The 23,079-nt window shown below is 33.0% G+C and overlaps 1 protein-coding gene and 1 long non-coding RNA gene across 2 annotated transcripts; one reads left to right on the top strand and one right to left on the bottom strand.

The window, feature by feature from the left end:
* The first annotated feature begins 12,788 nt into the window (after positions 1-12,788).
* On the top strand, positions 12,789-15,260 carry LOC127723401 (uncharacterized). The gene is made up of 2 exons (XM_052230011.1): positions 12,789-12,955; positions 14,526-15,260. Exons 1-2 carry the CDS (start codon positions 12,867-12,869, stop codon positions 15,142-15,144), a joined length of 708 nt encoding a protein of 235 aa, XP_052085971.1. The 5' UTR covers positions 12,789-12,866; the 3' UTR covers positions 15,145-15,260.
* On the bottom strand, positions 15,105-22,527 carry LOC127723402 (uncharacterized). The gene is made up of 2 exons (XR_007992067.1): positions 21,895-22,527; positions 15,105-20,200 (listed from the first exon to the last, which is right to left on the bottom strand). It is a non-coding gene; the product is annotated as an uncharacterized LOC127723402 (long non-coding RNA).
* Between the last annotated feature and the right edge of the window lie 552 nt (positions 22,528-23,079).

Here is a 23,079-nt window from a genome sequence, read left to right as displayed (position 1 = left end):
ATCCAGGGATTATGATTAATACTGTAGGAGAAGTTGATTTCACAAAACCTGTACCCTTTTTCATAAACATTGCTGGAAAAAAAACCAAGTTTCCAAGTCTGGAAATATGATAACAAAAAATCCTCAAACAATTCCAAAACAGCAGGTGCGCCACTTCAACATATGTGCAATTTTCTGGGAAGTTTAAGTGATCTGGGTGGAAAACTGTAGGTGGATTTGATTACCTAAATCAGGTATCTACTTTTCACCGCTCAGCTCTCGCTAAACATCACTTTATTTTAAGCCGGACAAAAAGATTTTTTTTTAATGTAAATACAACCTAACAGAAAATGCATTGATACAATTTGCATTATATGTTCAGCTGTGTTATTGTGTAGTTTGTTAATCTAAATAGCGTATAGCTACATAATAACGTGAAATCTTCAGTAATCCGGTTTGTTAAAGGGAATGATCAAATTGTAGCGTTTACTTTTATGGTTTATGAAATGAATACATGTACTTTATACCTCTTGTATATTCACAATTCAAATATAACCAAGAATCGTACGTTTAAACAATTTATACGTTTGAAAGATTGTCGAGAGAAAAAAAAAGATAAATTTGCTTGCCAATTACAACGTATTTAATTTCAAGATCTTAAATGATAACATTGTAAGATTTATTTTCAGACTGTGATTTTAAAAAGGCCTACGAGGTGTTAGTATTTCTTTCTGACAAATAATTTAGAGTTTGTAATTTGAGCATTCAATAAATCTACGTAGGCTTATTTGAAAGAATAGAAAAGTTCAGAAACTCTGTCTTAACAATAGAAAAGTTCAGAAACTCTGTCTTAACAATAGAAAAGTAGTAGAACGAAGACGATTTCTCACGTAATTTTATTTTCTGATTTCTATGCACATTAATTCTTAATAACAGGATACTGTAGCGTCGATTCTATGAAATTGATCCATCTCAACTAATTTTGACAGAATTTAAGCGATGTAATATTTGAGATCTTGGTTTAATACTTTTGCATATAGAGTATATCTCATATCACAATTTATGACAAGCGAATCAATTTTCCTTCTCTTATTGTTAACCTTCCATTCTTTGATGGTGATGTTATCATTACATGTTTCCAGTGTTTTACTGCATTGGAATTCTCCGCAGTTTGTTCAATGACTCTCAAATATAGCTTCTTTTAAAACTGATGATGTTTCAATATGCGATATAAACTCACCATAGATACCAGGCTTACAATTTTGTACGCCAGACGAGCGTTTCGTCTACAAAAGACTCATCAATGACGCTTGAATCCAATAAGTAAAAAAAAATTCAAATGAAACACGAAGTTGAAGAGCATTGAAGATCCACAATATCGAAAGGTTTTGACAAATATAGCTAAGGAAATCTATTCCTAGGGTAAATATGCGATCTTTTATGAAGTAGAGCAACAGTTCTGAGTGTAAATCACGGCATGATTTCACATTTACAGGTTATCATACATACTTTGAGCTCGCATTCAGAAACTGCTAATATTATTCAATGCGCTATGATATGGTTTATTATAAACATTAATATTCTTTCTTTTTTGTTATCTATTATAGTATAATTATAGAGTTTTCTTGTACTGATTTGTATTGTCAAACTCCGAAACAGCGGTGACGTTGCTTTGCTAAACTAAGTCAACATAGTGTAGCAAGGAGGACGTTACCACTGTTTCGGAATTTTTTGTATTGTATGTAATTAGTTAGTTAACTGATTGAGGGGGGGAGGGTGTGGGATATATGCTATTAGTTTTACGTTAAAGAGCCTTTCCGAAGTCCTGAACCTCGTTTTGTCTTGTGTCATACCCTTATAGTGTTCTCTTGCTGCTTCTTAGCTTATTGTGTCCTTGTGTTGCTGTTGCTGTTGCTGCATCACTGATGAATAACCAATAGCTACTTTCATTCTTCGTAAATAAGTTTTATTTGCATTCGTCACACTGTTCAACTCTATTGAGCATTACATTTAATGTAGGATACGAAATGTAAACATTGAACATCACTGGAGAGACTCCTTGTTAGGGTTTTTTGTTTTATCATCTCTTCAACAATAATGTAAGAATTTGAAATGTTATATATTTTGTCGAAATGATAATCTGATGCAGTAAAATTGGCACCGTTAATGTTATTACTACAACTTGGTTCATATTTCTGCTGGTGGATTGTCCGTAGTCATTTCGTCTCCGTTGGAGATTTGTCTCATTGGCAACCACTCCACATCTTCTTATCTTAATATGTTCGTATACGAGTGCATAAGCTCTATATCAATCGACATAACATATTTCGCTAAGGATAAATTGCGATGTTTCGTATTTACATAGATGAGAATTTTTATATAAGATGGTACTTATCCTCCCGATAGAAAAATAATCATTCTTATTTTTGAATTCAAGTGATTATTTTCCCTCAGCCAGTGGGTAAAAGAGTGAATAAATAAGTCGAAGAAAATAATGTTTACAATTCGAATAGAACTTAGTTATATGTCGGTACCACTCTTCAATTGAACACATTTATTGAATTGTGGAACCACTAATATTCTCTTCTATACAACTTTGTCTATTACCTAATAATCATTTTGATTATAATGACTTTAAACATTCTTTTCTTCATAATTGCCAATTGAAGAATATTCATACTGCATGTGCAAATGCTTCTTTATTTGATTATAACCTGCATACGTCAATCATTTAAAAGTCCTATCGCATGCCATGAAATTTGAGATTTCATTATACAAATTATGCAAATCAGTGCATCATTTCTTCTTACTTGGTATAAAAGCTTGCACACAGTCCACTTACAGTGTTGTCGAATTATCTGTCATAGACATCACCAAGCCAAAAACATTCACAAGATAAGATCCTGTACCTAGATATAAGAAGATGTGGTATGAGTGCCAATGAGACAACTCACAATCCAAGTCAAAATTTATAAAAGTAAACCATTATAGGTCAAAGTACGGTTTCAACACGGAGCCTTGGCTCACACCGAACAGCAAGCTATAAAGGGCCCCAAAAATTACTAGTGTAAAACCATTCAAACGGAAAAACCAACGGTCTAATCTATATAAAAAACGAGAAACGAGAAACGAGAAACACTTATGAACCAAATCAACAAACGACAACTACTGAACATCAGATACCTACATGTTCTTTTTTTAATTTAAGTTTTTAAAAAGTATATTTTATTTCTGTCGGGAATAAAAGTTAAATTGGCAATTCAATTGTCAATAAAAAGAAATTTATCTACAAACAATACCTTATTCTATCAAAATTATCACGTTGATAAAATAGATTTGTGTGTTTACTAAATTATTTTAGGTGGTCAAAACACCAAATAAAAAGTATTGTATACAAAACACAAAATGATTTCTTTTATTCTTGGCCGATTAACTTTTCCATACCGATTGATCAACGTGTGCTGCGTTTGATTGCAGTACTTCATTGGACAAATTTCAATTAGGACGTCAAATGTTCTTATTGGTTTGCTTTTGTGACATCAAGAAAAAGGCGATCACGCCCAATGATGTCACATAGAAAGATTACAACTCATTGTGCAAACTATGAAAAATAATTATTAAGTTCGCTAACGATTCGTTTAAAAATATAGAAACCTATGTAGTGATGGTATCTAGATATGTGAGACACCGACCATTATCTTTTTTTAGGAGGGTGGGGGTGTTGCACAAAATTTTGAGTACTTTTGTAATTTGATTTGCATAGCGACCATATTGCCTAACCATGGCGACAGCCATTGTAATAAGTTAACACCTGCCCAAAATATGCAAATTCCTAAGTTTCTCACGAGAAATTAGTTCCTAAATATATAAGTGAATTGTACATGTTTTATGGTCGTCCATTCATGTACTAATGTACATTGTCAACTACTTTCGGCCTTTTTAGTTTGAAAATTGGAAGCGTTACCGTTGTATAATTGTTCTGAGAAATAAACTAATTCATATATAAAACCAAGATTCAAAATTCTTAAACTAATACAAGAAGATGTTTTTCATGGTTTATCCGCATATAGGAAACACCTGGGAGGTGGCATTTGCACGGTAAATAATTTATTTTATCGCCCATATTGTCTTGAATATTCAGCCAAAATCTTCCAAAAATATGATGACTTCATGATTCTCATTGCGTATAAATTCCAATTTTAAGCATTTTCCTCAAAATTACACAAACATATTTGTTATTAAAGGAAGTTTTAAGAAAACGTTAGTTTTATATCCTAGAATTATATTTTTTGAACTGTCCAACAAATTGGCTTTCAAACTATATGTGTAATAATTCCACTAATTTCCTGTTTGACAGTTAGAGGTAGTTGTCAGAAAACGGCCATGCGACTGTCATACAAGTGAGGTTTAGCAAGCTATAAAACCAGGTTTAAGTCACCATTTTCATAAAAGAAAATGCCTGTACAAAGTCAGGAATATGACAGTTGTTATCCATTCGTTTAATGTGTTTGAGCTTTTGAATTTGCCATTTGATTAGGGACTTTCCGTTTTGAATTTTCTTCGGAGTTTGGTATTTTTGTGATTTTACTTTTTCATGCAGACCTTAACTTAATAGACCGTTGGATTTATGACCTGACGGACTATTGGTAGTGAATGTAAGCTAGTCATTGTTTTGACGAGATCCAGGCTTTTTATACTGATTTGACGGCAGTCAATTGGGCAGTGTCAAAAGACGTATTTGATGTACATAAACCCTACATACATGTATTCAAAATCATCATTGATTGATTGTGGTTATATAAGATTTCAAAAATTCGTTAAAGATAAAATTTTATCTTGAGTTAATAATTATTTTTTCTTCAGAAAGATGAAGTATATAGTTTTATCACTAGCAGTAATCTGCATTCTAAGTGTGAATGGATTCAGCTTCAAAAAACGTTCTGATGATGAACTTGGAGAAAACGAAGGGATGCTCCTGAAAAGACTTTGCGTTGGAATGGCAAGATTGGAATTTGGCGAAGATGGTGCAGAAGGTGGCAAATCACTTGATATTTGTCTGAAAGAACCTAAATTAGAGGTTGTAGGAGAGTGCATGAGAAAAGAAGGAACCGAAGCATGTAAAGACGATGGGGTAGATGATGAGACATGCGAAAAAAATGAAGAATCGGTGGAAGAAATGATTCTCATAGGTGGACTGGTATATGACTCAGGATGTTTAAATAAAGATAACCCATTGAAATGTTCCCGGGACGAATGCGTACAAATCTGTAACGAAATGTGTGATGAGGAGGATTGTCATTGCGATGAAGGGTGTGACGAACTTGGAGGTCTATTGGAAGAGGATGTCAGAAGTACCCGGATTAACCGTATCCGTTCCATGTTTAAAAGTAGAAAATCAGAGATCTTTCCAAGAGAAAATAAGAGCCATCATTAATTGATAATCGACAGAAAAAACGACCGAATAGACAGAACCTAACAATATGAAATCTTTAAATGTTGAAACAACTTATGAATTGATAAATATTTGCATTCATTATGTCTTTTTGAATTCTACAATTCTCAATCTTCGTGAACAAATTGTGACAAACTATATCCATTACATTTTCACAATTGAACAAACAAATATCAACTTATAGAACATTTCGAAAACAATTGTTATATTCCTGATTTAGTACAGGCATTTTTCGAAGAAAATGGTGGGTTAAACCTGGTTTTATAGCTATCTTGTATGACAGTTGTTTATAGTTCCGCAATAATAACAAAACTGTGTAAGCAACCCAAACAGACATAATTTACAAAAATAAAACAGGTATCTTTAAATAGCTTATTTCTTGAGTTTTGTCATGTATATTGTCTCCAGGACCTTCCCCTCCTAAACACAATTAACCCATGATAAAGAAGGGCATCCGGTTGGCTGTACGGAATGTATAAATATGAAGCCTATATAGATAAGAAGATGTGGTATGAGTGCCAATGAGATAACTCTCCATCTAAGTCACAATGTATAAAAAGTTAACAATTATAGGTCAAAGTACGGCCTTCAACACTGAGCCTTTGCTCACACCTAACAGCAAGCTATAAAGTGTCCAAAAAACGACTAGTGTAAAACAATTCAAACAGGAAGACCAACGGTCTAATCTATATAAAATACGAGAAACGAGAAACACCTATGAACCACTGCACAACAGACTCCTAGTCCAGTTGGATTAGGAACATCAAATCAAATGCCTCGTGAAGGGAGAGTCCAAAGTGAAGAGAGAGTGCAAAACTCTCTAGATCAGCATGGTAAAACAACAACCCTTTTGATCTATCGTTGGTGGCAGGTTGCGAGGATTAATTTTGGCCCCATTCTTATATACTGTTTTTATATTGACAGCTTTCAGTCCATGTCGGTGAGCCCAGTTTACAAATTTCACCTCAAATTATTTTTGTAAATTTTTACTTGTTCTAAATATAAAAGAAATAATTTCCACTGGATGTTAGGGATACCACAATCAATTGATCATGTAGCAGGAAAAACGTTTTTTTTCATATTCAACAGAAAGACGCATGACAATAAATAAATGAAATACGTTTAGTTAATTTTGTTTTCCCGTCTTAACTTCAAGAGAAGCGAGAGATACCAAAGGTACATTTAAACTCATAAGTCGAAAATAAAATGACAACGTCATGGCTGAAAAAGAAAAAGACAAACAGACAAACAATAGTACACAAACACAACATAGAAAATTAAAGACTGAGCAAAACGAACCCCACCAAAAACTGGGGGTGATCTCAGGTGCTCTGGAAAGGTAAGCAGATCCTGGTCCACATTATTTAAGGAAACATTTCACGTGGACGAAATGGACACTGTATTTTTTGTTAAAAAAAACACAAATTGTAAATATAAACACAACATAAAATGCATTGATACAATTTGCATTATGGCTGTGGTCTTGTGTGTTTTTTTAAATTTCGATAGCTAAACTAAGTATCTGTAAATCTTAAACCATCCGATTTACTTAAGGAAAAAGATGAAACTGAAATACCAGACTCAAGCTTGCAGCTACTTTCAGCAGCCAATCAAGATAACAGCCACTTTTTTCCAGTAGCCAATTTAATTGATATGTCTAAAAGCCAAAAAACTGTATAAGTCTCAAACGTTCCAAAAATCTCAAAATCTTACTTAAAGTAATAGCACCTTCTTTGACAGCGGAATTCGACATTTTCACGTTTTATCGTGATTCTCAAAAGATGACGATCCGTTTTATAAACCAATGATGCTAGCAGCCACTTTTTTTCGGAGGACACTGTTTGTTTGATAAAATACTAGAACACACCCGCGACAACGCGTGTCCGTGACTGAATTAAAGTATCTAATTATGTATAAGCCATATTTTTAGTATTGGTATTGTCATCTGATAATGTCATGCTGATTATAAGATGCACGGGTTTCTCTACTTTCAAAATCATTCGTCAACCTTGAACTTATTAATTATTGGTTGGAAAATAAAAGGGCCTGGAATGGTGTAATTTGTAATTAATGCCATTGTCCTATATTAGTTATAGATAACAGAGACATGTGTATATGTCTCTGTATATAAGTTGAATTCTTTGATTCGCCGTTTTTACGTCATACCGGCTAACAAATTGGAAACTGTACCTACGTCTTCTTCTGAGTCTGTTTTTTTTTTTTAATATTCTCATTGTCATCTTATAAAGTCATTCTTATTAAAATACTACAACCGGAAACAATGTGACTTATGATTGAATTTAGTGGTGTCACCCCTGTATAATGACGAAGTTCAGCTGTGATTATGACCCGTGTATACATGTATATAGCAAATCCCAAATACACCGTTTGGTGGTGTACCTGACAGAGGTGGAACGTACAGATTAGGTAAAGTAACAGGTGACATATACTATGTATCGGTATCGGATTCGACCCGGAACTTGTTAATTATTGGTAATATTAATTATGTGGATAACAAAAGGGCATGGAATGATGTAAATTTTAATCAACACCATTGTCCTATATTAGTTACATATAAAGTTGAATTCTTTGATTCGTCGTTTTTACCCAATGCCGGCTAACAAATTGGACCTCGTTATTATAGTATTATAGATTGTACAATTTAAAATCGTTTTTTTCCGTTCTTTTTCTTGTTTCCTAATTTTTTATGATTATGAGGTACAAAAACATTGTAGGCATATCTCTACGGCAAAGTTCCGAACCAGACCTAGCTCATTTCAAAGGTGTTGACTGAGGCTATTCGCCACTCAAATATTTTTTTTGGGATCCGGGCCCGTCTTGACACCACAGTGGTTCAAAGTTGCCTCTTAACTTTTTTTCATATCAACCACACGTTCGGTACTCCTCGGAATATCAGGTCCCTATGGCAAAGTTCCGAACCAGACCTAACTCATTTCAAAGGTATTGAGCCAAACTATTCTCCACTTAAATATTTATCTGGGATCCGGGTCCGTCTGGACACCACAGTTTGAGTTATATGTCACTTATTTGTACTTGCACATTTGACATGGAAAATTTCAGTTTTAGATTAAGAAATTGATAATGTTGCTTGCCGTACAAAATAGTCCACGTATGACTTTTATAGAAATAGTTATTCACATTTAAAAAAAAGATAAACATAACATGTATATCGAAATGTTTTCATTTCATATATAGATATAAGAAGATGTGGTATGAGTGCAAATGAGACAACTCTCCATCCAAGTCAAAATTTATAAAAGTAAACCATTATAGGTCAAAGAACGGTCTTCAACACGGAGCCTTGAATCATACCGAACAGCAAGCTATAAAGGGCCCCAAAAATTACTAGTGTAAAACCATTCAAACGGGAAAACAAACGGTCCAATCTATATAAAAATCGAGAAACGAGAAACGAGAAACACTTATGAACCACATCAACAAACGACAATAAATGAACATCAGATTCCTGACTTAGGACAGGTGCAAACAATTGCAGCGGGTTTAAACGTTTTAATGGTACCAAACCTTCACCCTTATCTGAAACAATAGTGTTGCATCACAACATAGAAAGACACATTATAAAATATCAATTGAAATGGCTTAACTTAACCAAAAGACATATTAACACCAGTGAACATACACTGAACAAATAAATTTGATCTATAATACATATTTATATCTATATATGTACAGAAATAGATATTGAAATGATTTCAACTGAAATACTGGATATTTGAGGTTGCCGAGTGTAATAGAAATATAAAAAAGAAGATGTGGTATGATTGCCAATGAGACAACTATCCACAAGAGACCAAATGACACAGACATTAACAGCTATAGGTCACCGTACGGCCTTCAACAATGAGCAATGCCCATGCCGCATAGTCAGCTATAAAAGGCCCCGAGATCACAAATGTAAAACAATTCAAACGAGAAAACTAAAGGCCTAATTAATGTAAAAAAAAAATGAACGAAAAACAAATATGTAACACAGCAACAATATTATTTTCCTGTCGTACAATGCATCTTTTTTTTTCAGTTCATAGCAATATATATATATAACGATTCCTCACAACTTACTTAAATTCATTCTTAAATATTGTAGTTGTACTTTTTTATTTTCTCTTCCTACATTGTTTCTGTACCCCCTAATCATAAGGAATCAAAAAACGAGAAAAGAACGAAAAAAAACCCCGATTTTAAGATGTACAATTCTTTTTTAAACAAATAGTGTACTCTGAAAAATGAGTGGCTGCTCATTGGTATATAAAACGGATTGTCATCTTTTGAGAATCACGACAAGCCGTGAAAATGTCAAATTCCGCTGCCAAAGGAGGTGCTATTATATCTAACTAACATTTTGGAATTTTTTGAACGTTTGAATCTTATACAGTTTATTGGTTTTTAGACATATTATTAAAATTGGCTGCTGGAAAAAAAAACAGATGCTACCTTGATTGGCTGCTGGAAAAAAGCGGCTGCTACCTTGATTAGCTGCTTTAAGTGGCTGCCAGCTTGAGTCTGGTAACTGAAATGCTGATTTTTCAATAATGAGATATCGAAAAATCCTGCAGCGTCCAAATAAACTGTTAATTGTCAAAATGTGCTTCTGATGCAGTACAATTCAATGTTATTGATGCAAAGCAAAAAGGAAGTGTTTCATAACGCTATAATGGATACATGAAAGTAAAGATAGGTCGATAATTATATTCTCTAAAACAACCGAACAAGGTACAGAGAAGGAAGTATAATACATTTAAAATACAATGGTTGTTCTTGTGTATAATTTGGAGTTTAGTATGACGTCCATTATCACTGAACTAGTATACATATTTGTTTAGGGGCCAGCTGAAGGACGCCTCCGGGTGCGGGAGTTTCTCGCTGCATTGAAGACCCATTGGTGGCCTTCGGCTGTTGTATGCTCTATGGTCGGGTTGTTGTCTCTTTGACACATTCCCCATTTCCATTCTCAATTTTATTGAAGGTGATACAAACATGTTTTTTTTCAAAAGAGATAATACAAAGCATATCGTTAGCCATGTTTAAACAAAAACTAACTCTTTACAAATATCGTTCGCCCAACGTTTCTTTCTGGACTTACCTTCTTCAGTAATGCCCAAATAAAAAAAAGGAAATCCGGGGATGTATACACTTTTAAAAAAAGATATATGACTAAGAATAACGTAAACAGAATGCATTTATGGTTACTATGGTAAATAGAAGTCCACCCGCAGCTGTATCGATGCATTTTTTAACTACATCAATTGATATGACATGAAAATAACAGTATATAAATTTGGTGTGTTTAAGGTAGATTCCTTGTATACCGCCATCTTGGATTGTACAATTGCAGTACACAATTGGTCTAGTTCTCTGCCTAAATCTGCACATTTTGAGACAGATTTGCAATTAATGTCTAAGAATGTTAATTTTTATAAAGAAAAATAAGTGATTTATTGCATAATTCAAAATGTTTATACAAAAACCAAATATTTATGTTTTAAGAATCAATTTTTCAAATATGCCATTTAATGGGAGATAACTCTGATAATAATTTTCTTTTACTGGAATGTTAGTGAAATTTTCAAATTTTATTTGTAGCAAGAAAAAAAGTTCGTCGACACCCTTTTTTCTGTTTATTTTCTTAAAGCATATAATAAAACCTATATTCTCATACTTTATTTCAAAATTCTATCTCATAATTTTAAGTAAGCTTTTATTCACAAAAATATGTTTTTTCGTGAACAATCTATGCAAATTTAGGCAATTTTGCACGACTTGCAGCTTGAAAAATAGCACGGTGACCCACATGTTTTACTAAATTTAAAAAAAAAGCAGCATTATTATAAGTACTTCATTTTGTCAAAGTATAAAATTCTATCTGAGGCAATATATACCTATGATCCACCTTAAAGCTCTGTTCAATAAACGATTATCTAAGCGTATGGTGTATACAGTTACCATTTGTACATGGAGTTCAAATTTTTTAAACAAACAGACAGAACAAATGCCACTTTTAAAATATTCATAAATAAGAAGTTACTTTTACATTGTAAATGAATCAACTTTCGTTTGCTCTAGTTTTTGTGAAAATTTATTCAAGCATAAAACACGACAAATATCAAATTGATTAAAATAGTTAACTTCTACAGTTCAGTAAGATTCGAATATGCATATATAAACATTATCATGAATAAACGGTACCAAATTTACTTCACTAAATGGGCATTTCGACTGAATGTCTCTTCGGTGATGCTAGAGTCCAAAATATTTAAAATCCAAAACTTATTAAAAAATGAAGAGTTGATAAAACCAGATAGGAAAAAAAGTATAGCCAATATAATACTTTCCACAAGATATCAAATGATACAGAAATCAACAACTATAGGTCACCCCGTACGGACATCAACAATGAGTAAAACCCATACTGCATAGTCCGCTATAAAAGGCCCCAAATGACAAAAGTAAACCATTTCAAACGATAAACTAACGACCTGATTTATGAAAGAAAAACAAATATGATATACAGCAACAAACGGTAACCACTGAATTACAGGCTCCTGACTTGGGACAGGCACATGCAGAATGTGGCGGCGTTAAACTAGTTTGAAGGCGCGCCCATCCTCCCGTACCATGGGACAGTGGTGTAACAGTACAACATAAGAACAAACTATAACATAAATTAGGCCGTTAGTTTTCTCGTTTGAATTGTTTTACATTTGTCATTTCGGGGCCTTTTAAAGCGACTATGCGGTATGGGTTTTCTTCATTGTCGAAGGCCGTACGGTGACATATAGTTGTTAATTTCTGTGTCATTTGGTTTCTTGTGAACAGTTGTCTAATTGGCAATCATACCACATCTTCTTTTTTATATATAAAAATCATTTGAAAAGGGGTTAACTCGTCAGATCGATACAAAGCAGAAAAACATCTAACAAAAACACAGAGTGGACGTGGCAGGGTACTTAAACATCCCCACAACAAAACGGTGGATGATTTAAGCTGATACTTTTCCTCCTGAAAGGAAAAAAATGTAATTCATTTTTATTTTTGTATCCTAGTGATTCTTTTTTCTCAGCCTTTGGGTAAATGAAATGAATAAACAACTTGTGAAAAATATTTACAATTCTAATAGAACGCAGATATGTCGGTATCACTCTTAAATCGCATACTTTCTTTATAACTCTACAACACACCTCTGTCTTTAACCCAATAAAATCGATCATAATGATTTTTAAATCATTCTTTATTTAGAAATGCAAATTTTAGAGTACTGATACTGTATATACAATTACATTTCTATTTAATCATTTGTACTAGTAGATACGTGTTGATGTCAATCATTTTAACGTCCTATCTCATGCCACAAAATCGGGTATATACAGACAAATTATGCAAATAAGTAAGTGCCTGCATGATATATAAGCGTGCACACAGTCAATTGACAGTATTACCAAATAAGCTTACACAGACTAATTTTATCAAGGAAAAGACATTCCAAAGGTAAATTCGTGTACATTTTTTAATTCATATTAGATGTTTTATTTTTATTCACGTTGGTTATTTCAATTTCAATTTGACTTTAATTTGATACCGCAATTATTATAAAAAAAACAATACTTTAATTGTTCAGAAATCACTGTGATATATATCAAGTAGAATGAATCTACTAAAATAAGTTAAAGTTGACTTAAAATACCTAATAGAAAGTATTGTATAAACCATGTGTGTATATGAAATAGACTGTCGATCTGTCAAATTCTAATGTTAGCTGGCAAAACTGATTTCTGAATTGATTTGAAAAAAAATATATTTTGGAGCATTAACAAAAATTGTACAGTTCAGTCAGTTGATTTTACGACGTTTTTAATTTTTAAAAATTAAATCTAAATAATTTTTTTTTTTATTTTAAAGCAAACTTTAAAATTGAAGATTCTTTTGAGTTTATGAAATTATAACTTTCTTGTTGAGTTTTGACTTGGAAAATCAGTACATCTGTAACCCACACTATATTTTATACTTATGGTGTAGAACTACTAATACGGGCCCGGTAGGAAAGAACATATTTAAAACCAAATAGTTCCTACGCAAAGCAGTATCTTTGTCAATAGGTGAAATATTTGGGTAGTTTTGGTATCAAATGAAAGTTTGGGGACTTGGAATCACTGCCGAACCCTTAAGTTTGTTCGAAATTTTTTTTTTTAATAATAAAAAAAGTATACAAGATTATAAGAGGAGGGCACATTTGCCCTGTTGTTCAGATTGGAAGTATCTTTTTTTGTACTGTCAGACTTCCGGGAACCAGTACGCTCTAATATGCAATTAAAAGTATGTTGAATTTTTCAGCACACGTCAGGATTAGGTATAGTTGTGCAATGAAATGACTGCCACTTTATTTTAACTTAAGACAAAGTAGCCATTAATGCTTGAAATTGCAGAATTTTGATATATTATAAAAAGAAGAGAATAATGGGCAAAATAAATAAGGAATGAAGAATGGTCTAAAAATATTTAAGGAATGACTGTAATATTTTTTCTGTCTATGAAGAAATAACATAAAAAATGTGGTGCACACTGAATAACTCGCGTAGCGGGTTATTTTAAATTGTGCACCACATTTTTTATGTTATTTCGAATAGCCAATCAGAAGACGCGTTACATCCAAAATTAAATTATTAAAGAATAAATAAATGCAGGACCCCCATCCACACCCTCATAGTCTGTTTGACAGATAGGAATATGTGTGAAACATTCCTTAAATCATTAAAAAGGGTCTTTTAGACTAAAGAGTAATTACCAATGGGATTATTTTATCTGTTGCACTGCTTGTTAAAATGCGAAATAGTCCTTGTTTTGAATGATAACTGGAATTCGAACTTTGGTCGCAGGTCAAAAGGATTGACCGTCAAATGATATAATTCTGTTTTTAATATTGCAAATCTCTTTCATGATCGCTTGAATAACATTAACGGCACCAATTGTGGTCATTTATATAATTAATGGCTCTTCAACGCAAATATACTTTAAAATTTTAAATGTTGCAAAAAATTTATAACATTATTTTTTTCTTCAGAGAGATGAAGTATACAGTTTTAGCATTGGTCTGCATTGTGGTTGTGAATGGGTACAGTTTCAAGCGTACTGATGAATCCAGAAAGCTTGGAGAAAGGGAAAAGTTGGTTTTAAAAAAAGCTGGTATCGAATTGGCCAAAAGTGACTTCGACAATGACGGTGCAGAAGTTGCTGAATCAGAACTAGATATTTGTCTAGAATTTCCAGTAAATGAGATCGGAGAGTGCCTGCTTGATGCGGGTAAACCCCTTTGTAAAGGAGAAACTGCTGAGAAGTGCGAAAAAATCGAAAACCTCATACAGTTAACGATCGCTGTTGGTAAAAATATACTGGAAAGTGGGTGCCTTGCTAAGGAAGTTGCAGATGCTGATATCGAACCATGTCTCGAAGGTAAATGTATACCAATATGCAATAATGTTTGCGATGATTTAGGGGCAACCAAAGAGGAATGCAATTGCGAAAAACTTTGCGAGGATGAGGAAAGAGAACTAGAAGGTGCAATAGAAGAACTCGAGAGTGAAGAAGAGAGGTCTGCACGTTTAAGTAAGCTCAGAAAACTTAACCTTTTCCGTTCTGTGTTAAACAAAAGATACTTCGGAAATCTGATCAAGAGAAAGTAGTAGCCACCATTAATCAAAAAGCCCGCATGGACAAAAATTCCGAAAGGACAACAACTTTGCAATGAATAGTTTGTAATGTTTAGAAAAACTTTTTAATTTATAAATATTTGCATTCATTATGTCTTTATTTTATTACAGTTTGCAGTATTTTAGTATTGTTATGTTCAACTTGGCGTTTGCTTTTGTTGTACTTCAGTTTTTCTGTTGTTCCGTTGTTTTCCTCTAATATTTGATGTGTTTCCCTCAGTTTTAGTTTGTTACCCGAATTTATTTTTGCTTAATCGAATTATGACTATTGAACAGCGGTATACAACTGTTGCCTTTATTTAGAATACATTATCATTGTCAATTGCATTAGTGTTTATACGATGTCACATATCGACGTCATCAATATGTTTCAAACAATATGTTTCAAACAGTTTTTCAAGCTTGGCTTATTGACGTATCCAAGGGGTAGAGGGTGAGGGTGTTCCGTGGGTTGGAAACTTCCCCTTTTTCGTTCTTTTTTTTAAACTATGTGAACATTTCATAGTGTTCCAGGGGTTGGAACCCCGCCATTTTTCAAAATGACTGGATGCGCGCCTGGACAGGTTTTTGCATGAATGTTATTCATTGAAGAATATATTCATCACTATTGATGCGTTTTAAAACCTATGTTATGAAATACCTAGTAAATTATAAAAATTAACATTTCTTTTTGCTGTGTGTTTGTTTATTCCACATTGGATAGAGGTATAGGGGAAGGGTTGAGATCTCACAAAACATGTTTGACCCCACAGCATGTTTGCGCCTGTCCCAAGTTAAAACCTCTAGCCTTTGTTAATCTTTTGTGTTCTTTTAGTTTTGGTATATTTGAATGTTTCTGAGTTTAGTATTGCGTCCATTTTTCTGAACTAGTATGCATAATTGTTAAGGGCATACGATACAGTAGAGATCCCTCGTTGATTTTTTCTTGAAATTTTGATAGAAGGTCAATTTCGATGTGTACTTTTGAAATATGCAAAGAAAAATATACCTTCATGACTTACTTTTTGAGATAATTTGGTTTGAAATTTGCATATTTGAAGGGAAAACCCTGGATTTCATAAATAGGACTTTTAAAGAAAGTTACAATACTTTTGAACGAACAGTCATAACTTAACCGGGTTTTTTGTAAAATGTTCCCTTGATCCATGGCATAACCATGCTGTAACAAGTTTAAGGTTAAACAAAATTGTTGTTTTCTGAATTTACTTTACTATTAGTGAAATAAAGAAATTGACAATATTTTTGCGTCTATACAGAAGTGCAGAAAAAAATCGATCGTTGATTTTTTCTTAAAATTTTGGCGGAGTGTTCTTTAAATATTACTTGATTGATTGCAAAAGAAAAAAACTGGGGGTCCATGTGCTTGTTTTTTCAATAAAAGCAATAAACTTTATTTTTAATTGCAAACAGGACGTTTGCCAATAGGGCGCTAAACTACGTTGAAATAAGTTTTAATCGCCATAACGTCGTAAAATCATTCCCGCCGTTCATGATTACGCTGTCAAGTTCAGTGGTATAGCCAAGTTTTTTTTTAATTCGAAAGCAATGATATTATTCATCAAAATTTTTAAAGCTGGTTACTCGTAAAATAGCATAAAATATTTGCCAAACCTTTATGAATTGTTACGAATCTTGGACATGTTGGATACAAAAAGTATTCTAGTAAATTACTTTTAGAAAAGAAATGTTCGGAAACATAAAAAGATAAATTTGATAAAAATAAATATTTCATAATCAAAACATAATAATAACAATAAAAATAAATGGGGAATGTGTCCATGGGACACAGATGATGCCCCCGCTTGCATATAACGTTATAAAGGGATATAACTCAAGAACTGTAAAAGTGACGCTACCCAAATTTGTACTTGATCTGAGTTTTGTGGTAATAAGCATTGTGCATAAGTTTCATAACATTTGGTTGAGGCAAACTAAAATTAGAGAGCAGAAACCAAATATTTCAGAAATTTTTCCATTTGTTAAGGGGCATAACTCTAGAACGGTAAAAGTGACCCCACCAAAATTCAAACTTGTCATGTCTTCTTTGACTGGCCATGACGTTAAATACTAAATCCCTGGGATGTGTTTTAGTTAAGAAATAATTCATGGAAGCCATAGATTTGTTGGAAATTTACACATGGCCTGGGCCGTGATATTCGAATTTTATCCTGAGCGTTAGCGAGGGATAAAATTAACGAATATCACGGCCCAGGCCATGTGTAAATTGACAACAAATCTATGGCTTCCATGAATTATTTCGATTCTAATAGGACAAATACGGTCATTAAAAAACTGAAGCGAGGGTGACTATGCCGTGTTTGTGGCTGTTCTTTTTTACTCCCTGTTAGCCTAGACCTCCAACATTCTAATAAATCGGTAGCTTGCATTGATTATTTCGTGAATAACCGCTAGAAAAATATCTGTTTAATTCTTTTAATTCTCAAACCCAACATTTGCCATTTTTAATTTACATATTTTTCTTGGAAGCTTCCGTCAAATACAAAGTTGACATTTCGTAACTAAGGATCCGCCATGTTGACTTGCTGAAATCAGTAAATATGCGAACGATGCAAGAGAATAGAAAATAAAACAAAACCTACCTCAAAAATCCATTTTGATACAATAATATACGAATTTCGATGATTCACGTAACGGAAAACCTTCAACTCTAGTGTGTTCATTTGTATGACGTCATATTTTGAAATGACTTAAATGCGCCAAAAACATTAATAGACTTTCGCGGAATTTTATTTAATTTTGAATTTGTTGATTTTTCCCAGCTCTTGTGCATTAATTCTTTTTATTGTGCATCCAAATAAGAATAAAAGTTCTTTTGTCTTTTTTAATTACAATTTTTAAAACAATAAAATCGGCAAAGCTCTTGCACATAGGTTTCAATACATGTGGATTTACGTGGGAGGTATATTACACCATCCATGATTATGTATATCTCTGAGTTTGCGCTAAGTATAGATATATCGAGAATTTTAGCACGGTGTTGTTTACAAAGCGAAAGAAGCACGTCATATTAGAATTGATTTTAGTCTCTGATGCATGATTTTTTATCATTAATTGTTTTGGCTTTTAACTAGCTGTCAGTAACTGCGAGTACTCTCAAATCGTACTTTCTTGTTTATTTGACCTGTTGATACTAATTGTAATGCTTTTTTGTTATTTAATGTTATTCAGGGTTATATCTGGTCTATATACCAGCTTTGATAAGTGTTTGGTATAACTATAAATTTTCACTTCGTACTATGAACATCAAAATTATTTATTTTGTAAAAATATTTCTTTTCTCCATTGGTACTATACACGTATACCTAACAACAAAATTATTTTCATTTACCTGTGTTTAAAGTTAGTGCAAATGGCTGATATTTTTGTTCGAGCATATTGTTTTTCTTTAATTGTTTAACATTTCTTACCGATATAACATGTTACTTTTATTATTCTTCCCTTAGTTTATTTATTTTGTATTTACATTGTGTCATAGGTCAAATTTATTTGTTCAGTGTATGTTCAATGGTGTTAATATGTCCTTTGATTGAGTTAAGCTATTTCAGTTGATATTTTATAGTGTGTCTTTCTATGTTGTGATGTTACACTATTGTTTCGGAAAAAGGGTGAAGGTTTGGTACCATTAAAACTTTTAAACCCGCTGCATTTGTTTGCACCTGTCCTAAGTCAGGAATCTGATGTTCAGTAGTTGTCGTTTGTTGATGTGGTTCATAAGTTTTTCTCGTTTCTCGTTTTTTATATAGATTAGACCGTTGGTTTTCCCGTTTGAATGGTTTTACACTAGTAATTTTTGGGGCCCTTTATAGCTTACTGTTCGGTATGAGCCAAGGCTCCGTGTTGAAGACCGTACTGTGACCTATAATGGTTTACTTTTATAAATTTTGACTTGGATGGAGAGTTGTCTCATTTGCACTCATACCACATCTTCTTATATCTATTGATCTGTGTTTTGTGGTAATAAGCATTGTGTATAAGTTTCATAACATTTGGTTGAGGCAAACTAAAGTTAGAGAACGGAAACGAAAAATTCAGCAATTTTTCCATTTGTAAAGGGGCATAACTCTAGAATGGTAAAAGTGACGCCACCAAAATTCAAACTTGATCTGTGTTTTGTGGTAATAAGCGTTGTGTATAAGTTTCATAACATTTGCTTGAGGCAAACTAAAGTTAGAGAACGGAAACCAATTTTGGGACGTACGTACGTACGTACAGACGGACAAGGGTAAAACTTAATGCCCCCTCCGCTTTGGCATAAAAAATAATTTGCATCTCAGTCCGACATTAGTACTTCAACTCATGCAGACAACACAGCTTGTGCATATTTTTAATTATTCAAAAGGTCCCAACATGACAAAATATATAACAAGCAATTATCAAGTAAGTGGGATAATATAAATAAGGACAGTTGGTATGATTGCCAATGAGACAACTATCAACCATATTTCAAATTACGAAGATAAACGCAATTAAGGGTCACCGCACGGTATTCACCAAAAAAAAAAGCCTCACTGTTTAGAAAGCTTTAAAAAGCCCCGACATGAAAATGTGAACAATTCAATCAAGAAAACTATCGGCCTACTATATAGGCATTATATGTACACAAAACCATACCCACATTAACTCGGGTCAGCTTAGAACTACTCTGAACATGTTCAAAAAGGTGTACATTTAGAGCTGTTTCGAGCAAATTCATGTCGTAATTGTCTCAATAAAGTCCATTACGGTGTAGTTTAACATTTCATAGGAAGTACAGCAGTCGGTATTAGATCATGAAATTGCATGATTTTGTATCAATAGGTAAGTTGCCTAAGTTTATTTGTCTTCAGGGTATTTTTATACCCCCGCAACTGAAAGTTGGGTGGCATATTGTTTTACACCTGTCCGTCTGTCCGTCCGTCATTCCGTCTATAATACGGGGCTTATAACTGTGTCTTTTAAACTGACAGTTCTTTTTCATACACATATGTATAATTTTCCACTGGGTTAAATTCTAAAAATGCCGTTAACCCTCTTGCTGCCAAAGGGACATTTATGGCTTCTACACACAAATCTTGTTGATTGTGTAGAACGTCAAAGGTCCATGGTAACGTCACAATACTGAGGGGCACTGACAACGTCAAAAGACGGCGCCAAAAGGACGATTTTGGCGGGAATGAAGCAAACTGAATAAAATGCATTATTTGTATACTTAAGACGGATGTCAAAAATTGATACAGGATCATAAGCTTGTTAGTACTAAAATACCAACTTATTTAACGTGTTTACTAGTTCGTCATTTTCATGTAAAATGTTGCATACTTTCGAGAAATTTGTTAAACGTATTTTTCATACATCTTTCAATCAGAATATCTCATATAATAATCGCATTCCTAATAAATAATCATAGAAAAGGTAACTGTTATACTTGATTACGCGAAATATTAATATTCACAATACACGCTTTATTTAAGAGAACTGGAAAATTTCTTTAGGGCTCAAATGCCGCGATTGAATTCTCAGTGAAGATTTTTTTTGTAAAAGTACACAAATGTTACCCGATATACTTGTATTGCCATACGATATTTCAATACATTTTATACCCGTTTCATCATTGAAGCACTAATCTACAAATATTTATTTTCATTCGAAATGGGGATGATTAATTAGTAGGTGACCCAATGATTTCTTTTCCTATCCTACATATCATCCTTTCCCAGTGACAACCTCAATTTTCAGCCATTCATCACAGATCTTTTACTTTGTAGGACCCACTGAGCAACAGATTTTTTGTACATTAAATTTCAGACGTCCTTAATATTGCATGAAACACTTGCCACTGAACGTTGAGAGGAGAACAATTTATCAATCAACAGATTTTAAAAGATATTTTGTGTATGCCAATTACAGTGTGTACTTCATCATAGAAAATGAAAAGGAATTATTATTGATTCAGGTTCATTTGTAGACAATAGAAATTAATTTTAGAGATTTTTTTCCCTCGCTTTTCTGTTTTTTTTTTTAATTCGTATTTTCAAACATTGCTCTAAAATTTTGAGCAATAAGTGTTCAACAAAATAATAATAAACATGATAAAAAATAAACAAAATGAATATGGATAATAACGTCTATAAAAATTATTTTCTCGCCTACCAAAACAATGCTCCGTGTTGAAGGCCGTACCTTGACCTATAATGATTTACTTTTATAAATTGTAACTTGGATGGAGAGTTGTCTCATTGGCACTCATACCACGTCTTCCTATATCTATTGGAATGAAAATTTTAATCTGACACGTTTGATACTTTACAACAAGAAGTAGTTCATAGAATCGGCTGCTCGGAGTTTTTATTTATTTTTATTTGTACACGCATTGTTTTTATTTTAATTTTTATTGGGGGCCGTTATTTTGTTTATATAATTATTTGAGAGATTTTTTTACTGTATTTATCAATTATAACTTTATTGCAAGGTTAAAAGTTGTATTTTTAAATAATATTGTATTAAAAACATCGTTTATAACAATCTTAGAGCAATAGTTTTCATAAAATTACTTTTACATCGCTTTTCATAATTACGGCTACATTGACGCGGGAAAAATGATGGACGGCGGGAAAGCGCTGTTCTACAGAGTGGCACAAGTTTTGCAACGTCACAGATATGAAACGTCAAGATGCTTTTGGCGCGACAAAGCAAGAAAAAAACTCGGCAGCAAGAGGGTTAAACTTTTTAATGTACTCATTCAAAGTCAGGTGCAGTATGAGGCGTTGTCTTTATTAATCATGTTATTTTGTCATTTTGTTGATAGTCTGTTAAATTTATTTGCACAATTCTCCATACAGTTTTCCAAATGGTGTAGATATTATATATAGATCAAGACAGTACGTTAATATCTAAATTACATTTAATTACTTATTGGTCTTTTTGTTTAGTTGGGTTTCTGTCTCATCGACGTATCATTATTTGCATATCTGTTATTCATTTCCTATATGAAATAAAACATATACAAGAGTATGAATGTGGATTTAATTTTTTTTTCACATTTCAAGTTAATACTGTTGACCTCAATATTAATGAATGAATATAACAATTTTCGTGATATGGCCGATTTTCTTGGCAAGTACTTTTTTTTCAAATTCGCGCAACCGGATTTGTGACGTCACTGGATTTTCCGCAAATGTGACTACATTTAAAACGACGTCGCGAAATGTAATCGTTCTTATTAGAAACTTCGCGAAATTACAACGTTCTGATTAACAACGTCGCGAAAACAACACGAACAGTTTTGAACACGTTATTATCTGCCCCTGCTACTGTATCGTATTCCCTTAAGGTCCCACTTAAGCCTGCTTACGAGTACGGGATTGTCTCACTGCGCTGAAGACCCATTGTTGCCTTTGGGTTGTTTTCTGCTCTTTGGTCGGGTTGTTGTCTCTTTGACACATTTCATGTTTTCATTCTCTATTTTATTTGACAATTTCATCTTGACCGTGTATAAATGTGATATTTTACAACAGCACAGTTTTTATCGCGATGTTTTTAGAATGACTTTACGCGGTATTCACATTTACTTTCCTTAAAGAACTTCAGAAAACGTATTCAAACTACAGCTTACAATGTTGTGTATGTCATAATGACGCTTTAAAGTTATTCGTTTGAATCTTAATTATCGACAAAAACAATAAGTACTCCAGTTAGTTATTATTCTTTAGTTTATTTTGAAAAATAGTTCTGTCATTATCTTACGACGCACACGAATGTCCCTAGTATGGTCAAAGAGTTAATTATCCATTTACGCGCTGTCCATGGTCGGCTGATCGCTAAACATATTTCCTTCGTGAGACAATAACAAAGAAACTTTTATCATCAAGGTGCATAGTAATTACTAACTTGCACTACTTGATACTAATA

This window comes from Mytilus californianus, unplaced genomic scaffold (assembly GCF_021869535.1).
Source record: "Mytilus californianus isolate M0D057914Y unplaced genomic scaffold, xbMytCali1.0.p SCAF_13, whole genome shotgun sequence".
Taxonomy (NCBI): Eukaryota; Metazoa; Mollusca; class Bivalvia; order Mytilida; family Mytilidae; genus Mytilus; species Mytilus californianus.
Note: the sequence above shows the minus strand (reverse complement) of the source record. Positions and strands in the feature narration are given on the sequence as shown.

Excerpts from the sequence above, each read along its gene's own strand:
- LOC127723401 (XM_052230011.1), top strand. The coding sequence starts at position 12,867 with ATGATATATAAGCGTGCACACAGTCAATTGACAGTATTACCAAATAAG. Across the intron at positions 12,956-14,525 it reads AAGGAAAAGACATTCCAAAG|AGAGATGAAGTATACAGTTT; the intron begins GTAAATTCGTGT and ends TTTTTTCTTCAG.